Genomic DNA, 19,818 nt, shown 5'->3' with positions numbered 1-19,818 from the left:
CATTTTACTGCACATCTCCATTATGTTTTCTAAGAAAAGGATAACATAGTAAAAAATTAAAATTAAAAGGAAGCAATAAAAAAATAAAAGCATGAATACATTTCTATGCTGTCCTCATTGTCATCATCATCAACTTTTATTTATATAGCGCCAGCAAATTCCGTAGTGCTTTACAATTGGGAACAAACACAGTAATAAAACAATACTGGGTAATACATACAGACAGAGAAAGAGGTAAGAAGCCCCTGCTCGCAAGCTTACAATCTGTGCCCTCAGAATACTGCTGCCATAAGCACATGCCTAGTTTGCCTCTTTAGTAGCCCATATCTAATGGTCTTTGACATGTGGCAATGAGTAGTTGGAACATGTCATCATTACCACCATGGTTTATTTAAAGGGCAAAACAGACAATCACCTTACATATATGAAATATATGAATTTAATAAAGCAAAATAACAGGTACACAAATACAATTAAGCATAATAACACATTCATTGATAGTCATGAGCTAGTAAATACAGCTAGCAAAGTACATATTCTAGGTGTGTGAGTGAATAAACTGCAGAAGATTCAGCTTAAGACAATGATATCAGATTCATACAAGGTGACTGACATGAGACATATATCAGAGAGGACCGTTTCTACGAGAGCTTATATTCTAGAGGGAGGGGTAATGTGAGACAGTAGGTGCAAAGAGGACACAAGTGGATGTGGGGATAGAGGAAGTAAATGGAGTGGACATGAGGGTTTAGGGCAGGCAAGCATGAATAGTGGAGGGTTTTTTTTTGGAGGGGGGGCGTGTTTGAAGGATTATAGATTCAGGAAGAGTTTGGAAGAGCTAGTCAATGAGATTCTATCTGTGGGGAGCAGCGCAGGAAAAGTCATGGAGAAGGGAGTGGGAAGAGGTTATGAAAGGGGAAGATTTGAAACAGCGCGGTCGAACTGGGGAGTATCTTATGATGGGGTTACAGATGTATGGAGGGGAAGCATGATTATTAAATGGGTTAATCTATGCTAATTTAAATAGTTATCACATGGAAGTTAATACCAGAGAGAGGAAGAGTAAGAGAAAAGGGAAATGCGTTTTTTTTTTTGTCTCTGTACGGCGCTACGGACACCTTGTGGCACCTTATAAATAAAAATTAATAATAATAATAAATACTATACTAAAACTCTGTTCAATGTTAAAGACAATGAAATGAAAGTATACATTCATAAGAAAAAAGTTTTATGTGACTTATAGGGGCATATTCAATTAGGGTTCCGGTCCGCGGTAACGCGCGTTACCGCGGAAAGTGCGCATTATTGCCGGTATTATGGTACCGCAATAACGCAAAATCAACGTTATTGCGGTAACGTGGATTACATTTTGCGGCTGTTCCGGCGCGATCCCGCGGACCGGAAAGCTAACTGAATATGCCCCATAGGGGCATAATCAATTAGGATTCGCGCCCCTTATTATGCATAGCTGCATGGGTCCCGATAATGCAAAATCGCGGTACCGTAATGACACTTTATACGTGCAGCCGCGCGTAATCGCGAACCCGAATCCTAATTCAATATGCCCCATAGATTATAACAATTGTTGACATGTTTTGTCCTATCTGTACCAGTGTAACCTGTAGATTCAGCATGCTGCCATCCATCATGCCAATTTTGATTTAACTTTCATAAAATACCTGCTTGACTAAATTTCTAGTATATTGCCATAACTTATGCATACAGCAAAGCACTTTTCAAGCAGCTCCAAAAGCTCACAAGTGTTAGAACAACCATATATATCCTAGTACACTGGCTCATTTCATTAAAATGTACAAGTACCTGATTGTGCGCCAGTTTACAATCTTAACTCTTAAATATATAAAACAAGATAAAATGTGTTATGCCAGTTAGAAAAGAGGGTAATTACATAATACCAAAGCAAAATAAAACAAAGCTGCAAAAACAAAAACATATATATATATAAATATTTACAAAAAAAAATAAAAAAATCTGGGAATAAATATTTGCAGCTCACAAATATTTAACAAGGGTTTGTGTATCAAGGTGAAACTGGAGCAAATACAGCCATAAAAACTATTCCATATTAATCGACAAAATATTCCAATTTTATTTTTTTTCATACAGAGGCAAATTGTCAATTTGACTGACACATAACGGTATATATGCATAGACATTAAAGAATAAAGTTTATAAATTCAAGGTGATCAGGAAGTGCAGAGTTACAGTAATAATAATTCAATCAGTTTTACAGCCCTTGCTCCAACAAGTGTCATGTACTTGATCACTGGGACACTGAGAACCTTTTATGCATTAAACCAGAGACAAGCAAAAAAAAAAAAACAAGTGGCCACATATCAGTGGATCTTTATAACAGACTTCCAAGATGACATGCTGAGAGAGGGAGGGTGGTCACAGCCATCTCCCCACAGAACTACACACACACACACACACACACACACATAGAAAGTTTGCACATTGCATGTGGTGTTTCCATATCATAAATCTATGCATAAGAAGGATGTGGTGGCAATTTCTCTTTTTGTATGTGTGTGTGCTGGCAGGAGCGGGCGGGGAGGGATGGGATAAGAGTTTATTTTTTGTCATCTTCGCGAGACAGCTACTCATTCATCCAGATCACAGCTAAAAAAAAAAATAAAAAAAAAAAACTGGTCGCAGAAATTAGCAGTTTCGGCTCAGCAGCAAAGTCGCCAGCCTGTGAAGGCAGAGAGAAATTGACTAATTAGCAATGCGCACTAAAACTTGACGGTTCTTTATAGAGAGAGAGATGAGAGAGGGATGAGGAAAGGGAGGAGGAGGACAAGGGGAGGGGGGAGGACTTGGTTTCCCCCCTTTCTTTCTTCCAAAGATGTTTGAAATCGCAGTCATTTACGCTCGACAATTTTTACAATAGCCTTGAGCCATAATTTTGCGAGGCTCCTCAGCATCCATCCCCCTTGCATGGTCTCTCTCCACTGGCCATGCACGACCGTTTCTCTCCCCAACCGTGGATTTCCTATTACTCTCGTTACGACTCACTGAGCCCCAGGCCCAAGGATAATGATGTGTTGTTTCTTGGTAGCATAATTTGTCACACGTACATTTTTTTTCCCTTCTTCTTCTTCTCTTGCAGAAAGCTCTGCTCACTCTCCCTCTCTCCTTCTTTTCTCCCTCTCTTCCTCTCCCTCTGACATTATTTCTCATGCTCTTTTCTAATTCACGATGATCAAATGATGTACGACAAAATAAATTGTGTAGAGTGACTGCCTGGAGTTTGGGAACAAGAAGGTTGTGTGTTTTTCCCCCACCTGGATCAAGCTGCAGACCTTTAAAAAGGAAGGAGTTTAATCCTATTTGGGGTGGGAGGCTAAAGTGATCCTATACTTTGGCATCTGGTTGAAAGCAGGTAAGTTTCTGAGCTCCTATGTATTATGTCTCCATGCTTTGCTAGTGCTATTTGTTTCTCCTTTCTGTAGAGACACTGTAGAGAGGGAGGATTTAATTGTTGACAGTAAACTCTAAATTAGAAACAGAATACGGGGGGAAAGAATAGAAAGAGGGGAGGGGGGAAAAGTGACCGGGTCCAGCTGAAGGGAGATCCTCTTGCAAATACACTGTTTATCTGGCACATGCTGGTGGAGAGGGGGTGAAAGTAACATGGGATACTACAAGTACAGTTAACCCCTCGTCTACCAGGTATCACATGTATTAGGAGAATGTGTTGCAGTCCTTTGGAAGGGTGAAAATGTTAAAACAATGGTACCCGAAGCAAAGCTGCAGTGTACAGCAGGGACTGATCTGCAGCGGGACTAAGAGGCATTTTATTGGTAGGGTCTCTAATATCCAGGAGAGGGGATGAGCAGATCCTCCTGGCTGGTGCTGACCCTACTTACCTTGCAGACAGCAGCTATAAGAGCAATTCCGCTCCACTAGGAATTTACCCTTGTACTTTTTGGTATGTATTAAGTGAACACTGAGAAGGGGTGTGTGATATCATTAAGCTTTCTCCATATGTAATGCAATTCTGTCAGTGATGTGGGATTGCTTTCATATCCATTCGTTATAAAAGATTAAAAAAAAACTTGGGACAGCTGGCTTGAGTGCGGTGCCCATTCCTTGCACATGAATCTAGAAGTAGTAAGTCAAGCACCCAGCGTCTTTCATAATTCTGACATTATCCACAAATACCGCTATTATTCTTGTACTTGCATTAGTAAATACTGCGCTAATTAGGCTGACAACTTATAAACTGAAAGATGCAATCGTTATATTTTTATGACTGTTTATTCACACATATATCTTGAATTTCCCCATACACCAGCTGAAAATTAAATATTACTGACAGATTATTTTTGGATGAGTGTAACTGCGTATTTGTCCTAGTTGCTGGACCACTTTTGCTGGCGATGTGTGTGTGTTTTGATGGGCATGCACCGCTGGGGTTTCATAGGTATCACCAGACAGATGAGGCTCCCTATAGTGTCAGATGTGTCTATGGGCAGCTCAAAATCGTTACTAGGCGTAGAGAGGGATGGGAGGGACCACCTGGCTGATGCCTCCTGAACTTATCAGAGGATGTACCTGAGACACTCTGGTATTTTGGCAGCTGTAGATATCTTACAGAGGATCCCACTTAATATAAAATTAATAGAGTATATATATATATATATATATATATATATATATATATATATATATATACATACATTACCCAGAGCGGAACTTTTAGCAAATTTGGCAATACATTTTATTACAGACCTCTTTAATGACTTAGACTGATATGCTACTGAATCACGAGGGCAGAACCTACACAACACCTGCATACATTTATTTTGCATATCATTTGCAAAAATAACTCATTAGAGCCACTCACTGTTTACAAGGATGTAGATAGTGAAGCAATAAAGCAAACTTTAAATTAATATTTTACAGAATAGATGTTCATGCCATTTAATCTTTGTTATGGCACATTTTATAAGTGATATATGTAGAAATGTGCTACCAGCTCACGTACAGTAAGCACAGTTTGTTTATCCAAGAAGTTAGGTTCACTTTGAGTGGTGCAGCAGGTGAAGTTTCTCAAGCTGCATGAGGCTATTTATACCCTTAGTGTCGTTGTTTCCTTCTAAAAACATGCACATTGACACATGCATATATGCAAGTATGAAATCTGTTATCATTTATTATTCTACAAGTTCTGAAAACAAGAAAGGCATCTATGTATTTTAATATATTGTAGTCATTATGCTCCAAATTATAGAAAAGCACTTATCCAGAAAACCCCTTGTCCTATGCATCCCGTACAATGGAATATATATATATATATATATATATATATATATATATATATATATATATATATATATAGATAGATAGATATAGATATATATGTGTGTGTTTGTATACATATATATACACATACATACACGCATCATATCGCCCCATGCCTGTCTCTTTGCTGCATGTCCAAACCTTTGTGTTGTCTGCTTCCTGATTTCCGATTAGCTGCTGCTGCCTCTTTGATGTCATGATAGAATGTGGGTGTCATACTGAGCATATGGTATCTTGTAGAAATAACACCAGGGTGATAGAAACAGAGAAATGTAACTTGAAATGTTTCCCAGGTGTAGAGTTCTATGGTTTCATGTACTGTGATAGATACTTTAATGCTTTGTTACAAAGCAAAGTCATAGCTTTACTCATGTCCTTTGTATTAAAATTCTTCAGAAAAACTAGCAACATCCAAATATTCTCCTGGTTTAAAATGACAGTTCCCTCTTCTCAAAATCCATTATTAAGTGGGTTTTATGTTAATTTTTTCATTAGGTCCAAGCAACAGGCTGCACGTGAGGCCCGCCATGTCCAGATCGGGGGACAGGACTTCCACCTTTGACCCGAGCCATAGTGACAATCTGCTGAACGGCCTGAACCTCCTGTGGCGAAAGCAGCTCTTCTGCGACGTGACCTTGACTGCCCAAGGGCAGCAGTTCCACTGTCATAAAGCTGTACTTGCATCCTGCTCTCAGTACTTTAGATCTCTCTTCTCCAGTCATCCTGGGCAGGATGGTCTGTCATCTGTCCAAAAGGACCATCAGCAGCAGTCAGAGGAGCCTGGGACGCCCTCCTCTTCCCCAGACGATAAGTTATTGGTCAGTCCTAGGGCCATCAACAACTTGGTTTTGCAAGGGTGTTCCTCAATAGGGCTACGTTTGGTCTTGGAGTACCTTTACACGGCTAATGTAACCTTGTCTTTAGATACAGTTGAGGAGGTATTATCAGTCAGCAAGATATTGCACATTCCTCAGGTGACAAAGCTTTGTGTACAGTTTCTCAATGATCAGATCTCAGTGCAGAACTACAAGCAGGTATGCAAAATTGCAGCTCTGCATGGCCTAGAGGAGACCAAGAAGCTGGCCAATAAATATTTGGTGGAGGACGTGTTGTTGCTGAACTTTGAAGAGATGCGTTCCATGCTGGACTCTTTACCACCCCCAGTGGAGTCTGAGCTTGCCCTATTTCAGATGTCTGTACTTTGGCTGGAGCACGACAGGGAAACCCGTATGCAGTATGCGCCAGATTTAATGAAGAGGCTTCGTTTTGCTCTCATCCCAGCTCCAGAGTTGGTAGAGAGGGTACAGTCAGTGGACTTTATGAGGTCTGACCCAGTATGCCAAAAGTTACTGCTGGACGCTATGAACTACCACCTGATGCCTTTCAGACAGCACTGCAGACAGAGCATGGCCAGCAGGTGAGGTCTTTTCTTAGTTCTTATTTTGCACCCAATACCAGCCATGGCAATGTATTCTCTCAATTTAACCACAATCACATATGGGGGAAGGGGGGGGGGAGTTACAATTGGTTCCCTTTTATGATTCATTTAAAAATAACCTATTTTGAAGTATCTTAGTGATCATTACTAATCTTACATCCCTGTAATTATGTGATCATGTGCAAAATGTAAGTTCTGTAAAGAAAATGGCTCTAAAACATATCATTGTACAAAAGTTTATACCAAGAGTTTATATTTTTGATGAAATGCAATTTATTCTTGATAACCATAGCACTTTTTCACCCTCTTACAAAATCTCTGACATATACAAGTTGCTCTGTTACACTGATTAGGATGAACCCATGTCCATAGGTATCCATGAGTTGTAGCTGATAATCAATTGAGACAGTGTAATGTATGTCAACTGAGTGATAACCACATCCAGCAGTACTGAATAGCAGATAGTTTCTTCTTCTGTTATCATAGCTTCAATGTACTGTACAATGCTGTATACTTTTGTTTCTCTGTACTTTTAAAACCCATAAAATTAAGTATAATCAAATACTTATTTCTACGGCCAAAATATGAGTGTAAATTGATTACAATGGAACCACATTAGGGAAAGTTTTCCATTCCTTACAGTACTTCCTTCCCTCTTAGATTTTATATTCCATTCATTTAAGTATCCTTAGTACACTTGTCATAGCACATAGAATGACACTGATTATTTGCATGTACACACATTACATTACCTTTATGTAATATTAACTTTTTAATATACATCTTAATATGCAATGCATTAGACATATGGCAAACAGAGATTATGTCTACTGAGATATGAACAGATAATTCTCAAAATTTGTTAATCGCGACCCTTCACCCCAAAAAGCATTGGCTCTCCAGCCATAAAAGGTTAAAACAATTAACATAACAAGGCAATCACAGTATAACTTTTATTAGCATACTTCTAAATGCACCATTTCTCACTTCTGATACCACCGTAATACCATTATACACAAAAGAGCAGCCGAGGCAATTAATGTTTTCTATTTCTTTATATGTATTTCCACATATCTGCCAATTAATGGAAATATGTAGATGCAATGGTTTTTTTTTGGTTTTTTTTTAAATGTTGTATAATGTTTCATGTGTTATAGTATAGGTGCCCCAACTATGAATGGCACAAACTATGCAGTCATAAATATTTAACAGCAACATTTAAAAACATATCTAGTAGGTCAATTGGCTGCTATTAAATTTACCTTAGCCTCTCTCTCTCTCTCTTTGTCTGTGTGTGTGTTAGGGAGTTTAGACTGTAAGCTCCAATGGGGCAGGGACTGATGTTAGTGAGTTCTCTGTACAGCGCTGCGGAATTAGTGGCGCTTTATAAATAGCTGCAGCTGATGATGAAACAAGTTGGGGGCCTATATTTGAAAACATTGCTTATGTTTAAGAGAATCCACAAATCTTTATGTGTACTTTGCCACTATGTTTGGAGGTACATATTTGAAGATGCTGATAATTTATAAGAGGATCAGAAATATGTTTTAGCCACTGTAATACATACTTACCCATTACTTTAAATAGTATGCTTTTCCAAAACAGATAAACAGTGTAATGAAAAAAGTGAACATGTAATACTATGACACTTAAAGCTCTTGTATGAACTCTGGTATTCAGTATTTTCTGTAATATATAGAGGGGCCTATTTAGCAAACACATTTTTCATTGAAATCCCCCGAAAACAGCAGTTTTCAGGGGATAACGGCATATTAATGTATTCTCTTAATTTATGACTAGGGCAGCGCAGAAGATATTGGAGATATCTGCTGCTTTCTCTGTCACTCTGAATGCAAAAGCAGTCACCATAGGTTTCTATTTTGCATCACTTAACAAGTTTTCGAAAATCAAAGATTTCCGGAACTTGTGCTGGCGTTGAAGCCAATGGGGAGAGCATTGTGGTAGAGGGATCTTCGGATCCCTCACCGCATCTTAATGCTCTCCCCTCCGGTCACTAGCGCTAAGGTGGCCACTTTGCGATAGTGACCATAGAGGACATAGGGCACAGGTCTTCACAGGAACAGCAGATTTTTGTGACTGCTTTCCTAGTGAACAATTTTAATAAATGCTCACAACGTTTCAATCCTTATCTTTGCGATAAGGATCGAAATGGATTGTGTTCAAAATGCGTTTATTAATAAATATGCCCCATAGCATTTAAAAAGTTAAAATATCACATTATATAAGGACACTAAAATAAAAGTTCAAATTAATTAAAACTGTTTGAGATGACCTTTTTACTTTTGCTGCCCGTGTACATTTTAGTCACTGTATAATTACTGTAAATATCATGCTAATAGTGTACTACAACAGGCCTCTAAAGTAGGCGCATTTATATACAAACACGTTTTCAGCTAAAATTAGTCCAATTGTTAATTAATAATGTCATATAAATCAGGGTCTGTATATTATTTGACCTGAACACTATAGTTAATTTACAATTCTAAAAACTGATATTTAGTTATACTGGCAAATTGTTTTTACGTTTGTAAGTAGATAAACATTTTTGTTACAATTCAGTAGCAATTTAGCACTTGACAGAACCCATATAGTGATCTGGTTAATTTACACAAAAAAAAAGAAATCTGCTGGTTTTGAAGCTGTGAGTCACAGAGTCATCCAGTCCATATGTTCTGTGGTAAGATACAGTTGCTATTTCACATTGTGACACATTTCTGGGAAATCAGATGCTAATGTGAACATCTGACTAGATCGGCCTCCATATTTCAGGCATATGCAGTATTACAGCAAAGGAAGATACTGAACCTGTATGTATATATGAATACGTGAGTGTGCCATGTTGTTAATGTACTTCCCAGAAAATGGAGCAAATTACCTTCCATATCATTTTACTGTACACAGTTACATGTATGATGGAATCATCCAAAGAGTAAAGGGAAATCTATCACCTTATTTTAAATAATTTTGCTCACTTTTAATGACACGCAGACCTCAGATATTAAATTCCTTAAGGGCATGCATTGGTTTGAGTCTATCTCATGATTGGATGAATTTAACAACATGGACCCAACTGTAAAGCGAGGTCTTTAGAACAGTCAGGGTCCATATCTAGGGAATAATGGGAATCACAACATTTTACAGTTTCATTGTAAGTCTTGTTGACACGGGTGCATTTCTTTGACTTTCCATGTGATAAGAATTGTGCAAGAAAGGCATATGAAGCTTGTCTAAAGTCAGAGGTATTTTCCATGCAGTCTTGGTGCGATTAATATTATACCACCATAGACAATGTAATTGGCGTTCACACAAGGTTGCCTGGTATGAACTATTGTTATGCTAGTGATACTGTATAGTCAGGGCCTGATTATCCAATAAGCTGCCTAGGTTGCAGCCTAGGGCGTTAGGCTTTTTGGGGAGTGCAATATTTTGGGGGTGCAAAATTGTGACAGGAAGAGGCATAAACTGAGATTAAGAAAAAAAACATGAAAGAAATATATAGTAAGATGTGCGCTTGATGATAAGCGAGATGAGAAGGCAAGGAAAGCAACAGGTGCAGGTGTGAAAGCTCCCCCTATCCCTCTACCCTCACGCCTTCACTGACACTAGTGCTTTTTCACTCATCCATTCCAAAATACAGTTCTGTGTTTAATGAAAACTAAATGAGTGACAAAGATCGTCAGGACCCGTATAAAAAGCCAAGTGGAGCTGAGTTTCAAAACAAACAAACAAACATCATCATCATCATTTATTTATATAGCGCCAACATATTCCGTAGCGCTGTAAAATTGGGGACAAACATAGTAAACTAATAAACAAACTGGGTAAAACGGACAAAGAGGTGAGAAGGCCCTGCTCGCAAGCTTACATAAACATTGTTGGTGATGAAGGAAGCCGAACTTTAAGGATATTAAGGATGACTTTGTTTCTATGTTTCTATTGTGGAAGGTGAGGTGTTGCTTCCAGCATATTAGCCTGGGGTGGCCTAAACCCTTAATTAGGCCCTGTTTATAGTATATGCTAACTCAGGTCTCTGGCTACTTCTTTCCAATTACTTGGTCCAATTAAGGGTGTATACGATGGTATGTCCTACCGCCACTTCTACTGCCTTCATTGTAAAACTATCAAATTCCATTCACTTACATTCCCATTACTTTTTCATACCACCACTTCTAAACATCTGCATACTACCGTACAATAAGTTGAATATACATTAGTATAAGTACAAATCGAAACAAAGGTTACAGAGGTCATACCCATAAGAGCTTCCAATAAAAGGGATTATAAGAAACAAAAGACACACTTGTGTTGGCGGTGTGAGGGTAGGCTGGCTGAAAGTATGCTGGTGGGAAACGCATTTAGTGGCATACAAGGCAGACAGCTAAAATGTATTAAAGCAGGTTGCCCTGTAAAGTGTCTTAAATGCTGACAAATAAGGTGAAATGGGGTACAATTGTGGATGCTTTTTAAGATAAGGATAGTATTTAAAATGTTATCCTTAGTGGTAAATGGTGGCAGATGAAGGACGAGCAAGGAGGGATAGCAGAGGATGTGCATTTATAAGACAAATGAGACTGGCAGCAGCAACATTTATAATGCATACCTCCCATATTTGCAACATTTTGAAAATTGGAACAAATTAGGCTGTACCCAGATCTGCCCAAAGCTTGCCTGATCACCTCATGCCCTTTCCCAACAGGCTATGTTCCTTTTGATCCCTATATATCTGAACAGTATATGAAGTTGAGTACCATTAATAAGAGAGTTGCAATAATTTGGGGTGATGTGTTAAGAGAATCACATTTTTTGCAGTATTGTATGTATCATCAGTATATAATCAGAGTTGTCCAGCATTCAATAAGAAACAATAAGGCAGGGGCACAGGTCTCTAGTACAGAATAGCAATAAGAAATACTTACATGCATTTTGTAATGCATAATATACACGCTAAAAGCACATCCCAAATATATTGCAATTAATTAGCTTGTACAGTATATACTGAAGCCGACAAGAATTATAAGAAAGATAACATTCCACCAGTGACAATAAGATTGACCAAAAGTAGCTTATTTCAGTAGGTATATCAATACTGTAAAAGCTAAAATAGCTTATCTAGGTCAGAGAGACTATTATATAGCACAACCTCAAAAAGTGATCATGAAAGTATAAAGCAATCCTGAACAACAAGTATACTATATATCAAGTCCAGCTCACAGTTGATGTCTATCATAAACCCAAATACTAGGTTGTCCGCAGAAATATAGGTAACATTTATATATAATCAGTTTGATGTTGCCGCTTCCTTTTAACATCCGTCAGGGCCATCTTAACAACATTATGGGCCCCCGGGCAAAGCAGTGCACCGGGGCCTCTAGATATAGATATAGATATATAGATTTATACAGATACAGATATAGCTATAGATATATAGAGATAGAGATAGATAGATGTACTTGCTCAGTGACCCTTGAAGGTTTTTTTTTGCAGGTTTTTTTCTTTTGCAGGATTATTTATTCTCATTAAGAGCCGTGCCTATGGGGCCCCCTTGCCCTTGGGGCCCCCGGGCAGCTGCCCATCGTGCCTAATGGAAAAGATGGCCCTGACATCCGTTATCATACAGATGATTTTCTAAACAGGAAGACAGGGAAAGTCAGTCTAGTATACAGTTAGTCATGTGTGTTTTAGCAAACTCTGTGACTCATATTCAGTGACTCTCAAAGAGCACAGCTGTGAGAGCTACTAAGTACCACTTAAGGACTCAAAAGTTTTTTCCCCAATTTTTTTCGAATACGTAACTAACAGTTATACACCTGGGAACTACCACCCCAACTACCTTCAAAAACTCTAGACAACTGGACAACTGGTTGAGTACTACTGTCACCTATGCCTTACAACTGCATACAATTAAATTAATTATTCACTTAAAAATATCTAAGAGTCATTTAATAACAGTTTATGATAGCATATTATTTTATTAGCCTCAGGCGATACACTCACATTCTTCTTATTAGATATGATGAATATTACATTTGATGTTATGGCAGCACAGACAAGTTCATTTTACTGAGACACATTTTCTACAAACAATGCTTGTACATATCTTATAATCTCTTTATATCGCAGATCCGTCCATCAAACTACACTGTGTGGCAATATATTTAGAGTAACTTCTAGAGTGTGTCATTATTTCCAATATCCAAAGAATGAAGACTATATGACCTTCTAAAGTATAGTATTGTTTATCATACCACAAGGATTTTGCACAATCTAAAAGCTATTCTATTCTGAAATCTCTCGGCCAAACACAGATCATCTCTTACCAAACTACAATGATTGCCCAGAGTCCTTTTTTCTGATGTCTTGTACACCAGGATCCTCCAAGCTAGAATCACTCTCTTGGCATTCTGCTCTCCTTATATTCTTGGCTGTATACACAGGGAGTAGGGTCAAATGTCTCAATCCTCCCCCTTACAGCAGGGGTCTATCAGTGGACACTTTAACTGTTAGACATACTGTCTCAGTTACCTTGATTATACAATGGAATGGCTTGACAGAATTAGCTATTTGGCTGGATACACTAAGCAAAGGGTTACAATATAACATCAGGGAATGACATTTCACGTTTGCGTGAAACAACAAGACATCTGACACATTGTATCTGCAACATTACACAATCTGAGTCTGATACATTTTGATACAGAAACATTTATATTGATACATATTAATACATTTCCCATGCCATTTCAGCCAGTATATTACTGTGGAAGCGCATTGCATGTCATCTAGAAGTTCTAACCTAATTACCTCTCAGATTACCTGTTGACCTAGCTAATTAACATGGACTGCTAGCTAGCTATGTCAAGTTACTCAGACATTGTTCTGATTACAAACCAGGTTTACACCACATCTAATAACAATGTACGTTTGAGACAAATGGTAATTACCTTAGCTAACACAAGCAAAATTAATTCTGCTGTCCTGTTATTCTTAGCCAATATGGCAATATTCTTTCTATTTCTAATACATACAATATTGCAGGTAATAGCAAGAGCAAAATCTACCTAATAACATGGCATAATAATACACATAACACACCGATGTTCTATTGAATATACTTAGACTGGGCCAAGGATTAAAATGTGCATTAATCTGTGATAAATGGGTGATGAATAAAAAGTTCTCAGTCCAGTAGCACCCTGTTTCATGACAGATGTATAGATGAGCTCACTGATTGTCTGTAATACTCTGACTTACTGTACAGTATCTACATGTTTACCTATTGACTTTATCTATGTGTTCAGAGATTAAATGAATCTAAGTGTTCACGGATTGGCTGTATCTATATGCTCAGTGATTGGTCATATGGATGTGCAGAGAGGTGGATAAATGTTTAGTAGATGCTCTTTAAACGTCACATGAAAATCCAAACTCCAACTACTTTAGTAGCAGACCTTATAATTAAATAAAAGTTTCCATTTTCACCTAAAATACTGCTCAGTTTAGCCTTAGTAAATCACGAAAGTGAGGGGACATCGGTACTGTTTTCATTATATGTGTTACTTTAGTGTGCATGAAGCTTTCTCCACCAAAGTCTTATACTTTTAATAGTATCCATTTAGCGGAGAAGAGAATTTGTAGGTACATTCTTTACCTGTGTAAACAGTCCCCATGTACTGTACCCCGTGTAAAATAAATAAATGAAAATCAGACAGCAAATCCTCAACCAGCTCCAGCACTAGACAACCTGTGGAGGTTTCCACTATAATATGCAGACCACGGGGCTGTGGGGGCTGGTGCAATTAACAAGATTAGGAACCATGGACTACCCCAGTGGTCTCAGTATGATGGACAGGAGTCTTTAAGACCACTGACTATTTTACAAAAAAAGGCATGAAAAAACAAACACACATCCACCATTTTCAAATAAAATTTAATCGAATAAGCTCCCCCCCCCCCGCTCAAAAAAAAAAATAAAAAAATTCCCCACTTTATTGAATAAAATATATCAGATTATTATAATAAAATGATATTGTATTTTCTTCTTTCTTTCTTGATCGGTTATAGTTTAAATGGTAAGTAAATTCTTAATTACTCCACTCTTATTCCACCATAGCCCAATTTGAAAAAAACAAACACAAACTTAAATTTCCCATCAAAAAACAACTAACCCACTTGCTAAGACAAATGTGCAATAATTAATAGGAAGCTACCTGTATTCCCCTTCCCTGCCAGTCAATCATAAGCACCAAGTGTGATAAAATGCTTCTGACTGGCCAGCAATGAAGTGGAGTCCCGGGACTTTGATGACTGTGCATCTATCAATCGTAGGGTGTGGTTGAGTTCTTTTCTATTTTTATTTAAAAGCTTATTGTTATGTTTTTCATTTTTTTTTCCATTGGGGCTATGATAGATCAAGAAAGAAAACTGTATTTCCCATTTAAACTCCATATAATCACAAACTAAAAAAATATATTGTTAGAAATATTTATTTGATTAAAGTTTATTTGGGAATTGTGCATATGAGCTTATTATTGTGTTCCTCTTAGAGATCTCTGATGATTATACTGGGCACACTGAGGTGGCAGACTTGCAACTTCATGGGTCCCAATCTTGTTTATTGCCTGGACCCCTTAGGTCCAGAGGGTCGTAAAGCTCCTGTGTTTTTTATCACAGTGCTGGTGGCCTCAGGCTCATGGTCATCCTGTTATAGTGAAAACCACCCTGTCCATCATGCCCTGGGGCTGATTTTCATAATATAACAGGAGGACCTGTTGAACATAGTCAAATCCAGGCCAGCCCAGGTTGGTTGAGGATCTGGAGGAGGAGCATGCTGACATTTTTAAATTCTTACTTTATTTATTTTTATAACACAGTTCAGTGTGCATGGGAAGTATTTTGTCTCACTAAACATATAGGATGAGTCCCCATCTCCACTGAGTTTTGAACTAGTGTGGAAATCATGTCTGTTTACGGAGAGGGAATGGTATACAGCAAAGTATGTTGCTGACAATGACCCCTCTCCATCCCTTTATCTTAATACAGTAATCTTGTTTTGCAAAATTAATTCTTTTTTTGTACTGCTTCGTAAAACAAGGCACACCGATGGGCCTCTTCCATACTTCAATGGGCACGCCATGACTTAGCCCACCTCCTACAATGGCAGGTCAGATTTTGTTTCCCTTCATCAATATACTGAATCTTCAAAGAATGACTTTTAACACATTGAGTATCTGTTAATTTAATTACAGCAGTATCATGTCCCTTCAGAAATACATTGTATAATCCTGATTTAGGTTTACTTTACTAGTCAACTTTGTAGGCATCAAACTGTTTAGCAAGTGAGTGAATAACAAGAAATTCTGAAGAGGAACGGTCACTCAACCAAGCTCACTAGACTAGCTCACAACATGAGCATGTGCAGGAAGGGGCTCAAGCAGAGATGTACTTATGTGTCCAAAAAATGCCCTAAAAAGCTGCACATAAAAATAGCATATTTACGCCCATAAGCTGAGTTGTACACATCTCAAGATGCATCAAGCTATATAGCCATTGTCATCATCAGCGAGTATTTGCCCTTTTCAGATTCTAACCTAGGTGCGCAGTACAAGTTTTTACTATTTTATGTTAAGCAAACGGGTGTACGCCCAACTCAGCATGAGCGCCATAGTGTAAAGTAATAACATATCATAACATATAAGAAGGGGGACATTTCTGGTTAATGTACTGGTGTCTAATAGTTAAAAATCATCTTAAGTATATAAAAACATTACTTTGTATTAATTAAAATTATGTACATAAATATATGTAAATACACCTAGGTATTCTGCATAGCAATGTCCCCAACAGAAGAGTAGTTGCAAGATATCACAATGTGTATTGAAATACAGTCTCTTGAATAAGCTAAGGGGATGGTTTTCAAAGTGGCGCTTTTAATTCCATCCACAAACTATTTGTTGTAAAGTGATAATAAAAGTGTGGACTCTAGCAGTGCAAATATATTCACTAAATTACCACAGAGCCTTGAACCTTGGCGCTTGAAGGCATACTGAGGATCACAAAATGGTTAAAAGCAGAGAAATTCCTGCACTCAGTGGGTGGGCAGTCACACTGTTATGTAGTGGCCCCTTAGGGAAGGTGGAAGAAAAAAAGGAAGCAGAAGGATGGAATTAGAGTGACTTTAGCACAGATGAGCAGGTTTCTGCCGCTGGATCAGTGGAAAACACTGGCAGGGCCCCACTCTAGGGAGGCTCTCAGCTACATCACACATTCACCAGTCAGTGTTCTAGCCACTAGTGCACAGGGGGGAGCAAGTACCAGGAAGCCAAGACACAGGCTATAATGTCTAATGAGAAATGTGCAGACAAGTATATTCTGTCCCAGCAGGTAATTACTCTAGAATCACATGTATGATCTGAGTGTCATCAGAGGTTTGTCTGCTGTCTCCGAATATAACCTTTATCATTTCTCAAGGTTCTGTAGGTGTAAAATGACTTATAATAACGATCTGACTAATATGATTTTTGATGTGTAACTTTAATGCCTAACCTTATCACAACTGCGAGGCATTTCATGAGTGCTCAGCTGTAAAGAGCGATGATTTATAGGGATAAAACAAGAATAAAATGCAATTCTGAAAGAAACCTTAAACAAATGGTATAAGAGGAGCTTATTTTTCTTTTTACTAGAAAGGGATTTGCAGTGTTTTATGAGTACATTCCTGCCCACCTCTTACCTGAAACTAATTGTAACGTGATTGTTGGCAGATGCGAGACCCATTAAAACAGATTACAGCTGGGCACCAGCATGGTGAGATATGACAAGGTTCATTTTTCTTCTTTTGTGTTTCGGGTAAAGAATTCGATCCAACAAGAGGATGTTGTTATTAGTCGGAGGACTGCCTCCTGGTCCAGACAGACTGCCCAGCAACTTGGTTCAGTACTATGATGACGAAAAGAAGACGTGGAAAATACTCACAAGTAAGTAAAACAGTATTCAAACCAATTCCAGCTATATCTGTGTAAAATATATCAATATATTTTCCTTCCCTTCCCTTTCTTCATATCCCAGTTGTTGTGTGTTTATGCATCATATTAATGCATTATAACCTTGGTCAGATTCCTGCTATATGTGCAAACATCAGATATATGTGTTATATTATTGAACAGATTCCATTTATTCTGCATTGATCCGATCAATGTGTTATATTTCTTACCAGATTCCAGGTAATCTGTCAGATCAGTCAGTTTTATTCCTCTCTATATGCCAGGTAATGAGTGCATAGATCAGATGAATGTGTTGTATCTTTCAGTAGATTCCATGTAGTGTTTGCATAGATCATAGATCATGGCTAGTGTTCTTTTTTTTTTTATCAGATTTCAGTTAATCTGTTTACTGTATATATCAAATGAACAAATGTTGTTTTAAACATGAAATATCTGTCGCTTTAATCCATTCAGCAATATCTAGAATTTCCTGAAAAGGAACCAATTTCTTTGTATCAATTGAGTCCTTTATAAACAGTGTTTACTTGAATCAAGAAAAAGTATTTGTCATTAGAACGCACCCCCTTAGATTTGATTGGCTGCAGTCCTTAGTTTGTTCTGTTTTATTCGTACAGGAAGATATGGAATCTATAAGAGAAAAGAAGAAAAAGGCACCTTCTAGTGCAATAGCGGCAATACATGCTCTATCACACCCGCATACAAACATGCCTTCATTTGGTACAATCATTATATGGTTCGCATTTTTATACATGGGTGATACCGAGTACGTAGTGTCCTTTTTGCACTAGGAGGCACCTTTGTCCTTTATAGAACAAATGACATTCTTGATCAGATTCCAGATAATGTCTGCATACAGTATATCAGATCAATGTCTTATATTCTTCATTAGACTCCAGCTAATGTTTGCAACTTTGCATGTAGCTAAATGTATTTGATTGTTAATCAACGTGAACGTGATGTACTAATATATCAGACCAATGTGTTACAGTTCATCATCTGATCACAATCAATGTAAATATATATTACAACAATGGCTGATATGAAAACTGGAGCAAACAATGTGCACGGGTCCATAGCAACCAATCAGTTTCTAACTATAGTTTTTCTAGTTAGAAAATAAGCAAATAACTATATTCACAATTTTCCTTTGCACCAATATTAGGAATGCCCAGGTTAATTTGTGCATATACTGTATCAGTTTGGGACACTGGGGACATTTATGAAACTGAAGTCATTCAAACTTGAGTGAAAAGTGTTATGATAATTATTTGAGAACTACATAATAATATTATGGAATTCTCAACCAATGCTACTTTTTACTTCCAATTTTATTTATTCCATTTTCCTAAATGTTCCCAATGTGTTTTGGATATCTGTAAAGTTATGGATGCAGCAGAACAATGTATTTTGTATCACACCAATCAGTGTGTATATGTTTCCAGGGCAGTTAGCTTACCTAACTACTGGGGTTTTAAGAAAGGCGACATCTATTTATATTAAGTATAAGGTTTTGTCTCTTTGTGCTTTTGCCATGTATTTTTAGCATTGATAGGCATATGCCCAGCAATGTGATTATTATATTTTATTTATCAAGCACCAACATATTTCACAGAGCTGTATGTTGCGGGGATCATAATACAAACCAGTGGTTGAAGTGGTTCTTTAGAAGTGCTGGTATATAAATGTGAACAGATATGTCCCAAAAGTGTTAGGGACCTATTACATGATGATAGTCTATCCGCCCTGTGTCCCTCACCTCCCCTGGTTCCCTCCTCCTCTCTCCCATGACTACTGTTTTACATCACCGTTCCTTAATATATATCCCGGAACAAGTGGACACTTTATGTTCACAGTGATTGTTGTTATTCAGTGGGGATTGTTTATATGGTCTGGTCAAGAACAACAACAACAAAAAAGCCCTTGGTTACTTCAAGAGGATTTCATGTATCAAACACTAGTGGCCTATACTAGGTGACATTGTAGTAGGTAGGTGTTCCTGTAGTATAGATCAGCCACTTCATCACATAG

General features: G+C 37.8%; 1 protein-coding gene across 1 annotated transcript in view; it reads left to right on the top strand.

The window, feature by feature from the left end:
* Positions 1-2,883: 2,883 nt before the first annotated feature.
* The window catches only part of KLHL14 (kelch like family member 14), a 78,819-nt gene continuing 61,884 nt past the window's right edge, over positions 2,884-19,818 (top strand). Inside the window, exons 1-3 of the mRNA XM_075211360.1 lie at positions 2,884-3,406; positions 5,827-6,748; positions 17,642-17,763. Coding sequence (XP_075067461.1) covers positions 5,859-6,748; positions 17,642-17,763 — 1,012 coding nt within the window. The 5' untranslated portion in view covers positions 2,884-3,406; positions 5,827-5,858. The remainder of the gene's footprint in view (positions 3,407-5,826; positions 6,749-17,641; positions 17,764-19,818) is intronic.

The sequence above is a fragment of the Mixophyes fleayi genome, chromosome 5 (assembly GCF_038048845.1).
Source record: "Mixophyes fleayi isolate aMixFle1 chromosome 5, aMixFle1.hap1, whole genome shotgun sequence".
Lineage (NCBI taxonomy): Eukaryota > Metazoa > Chordata > Amphibia > Anura > Limnodynastidae > Mixophyes > Mixophyes fleayi.
Note: the sequence above shows the minus strand (reverse complement) of the source record. Positions and strands in the feature narration are given on the sequence as shown.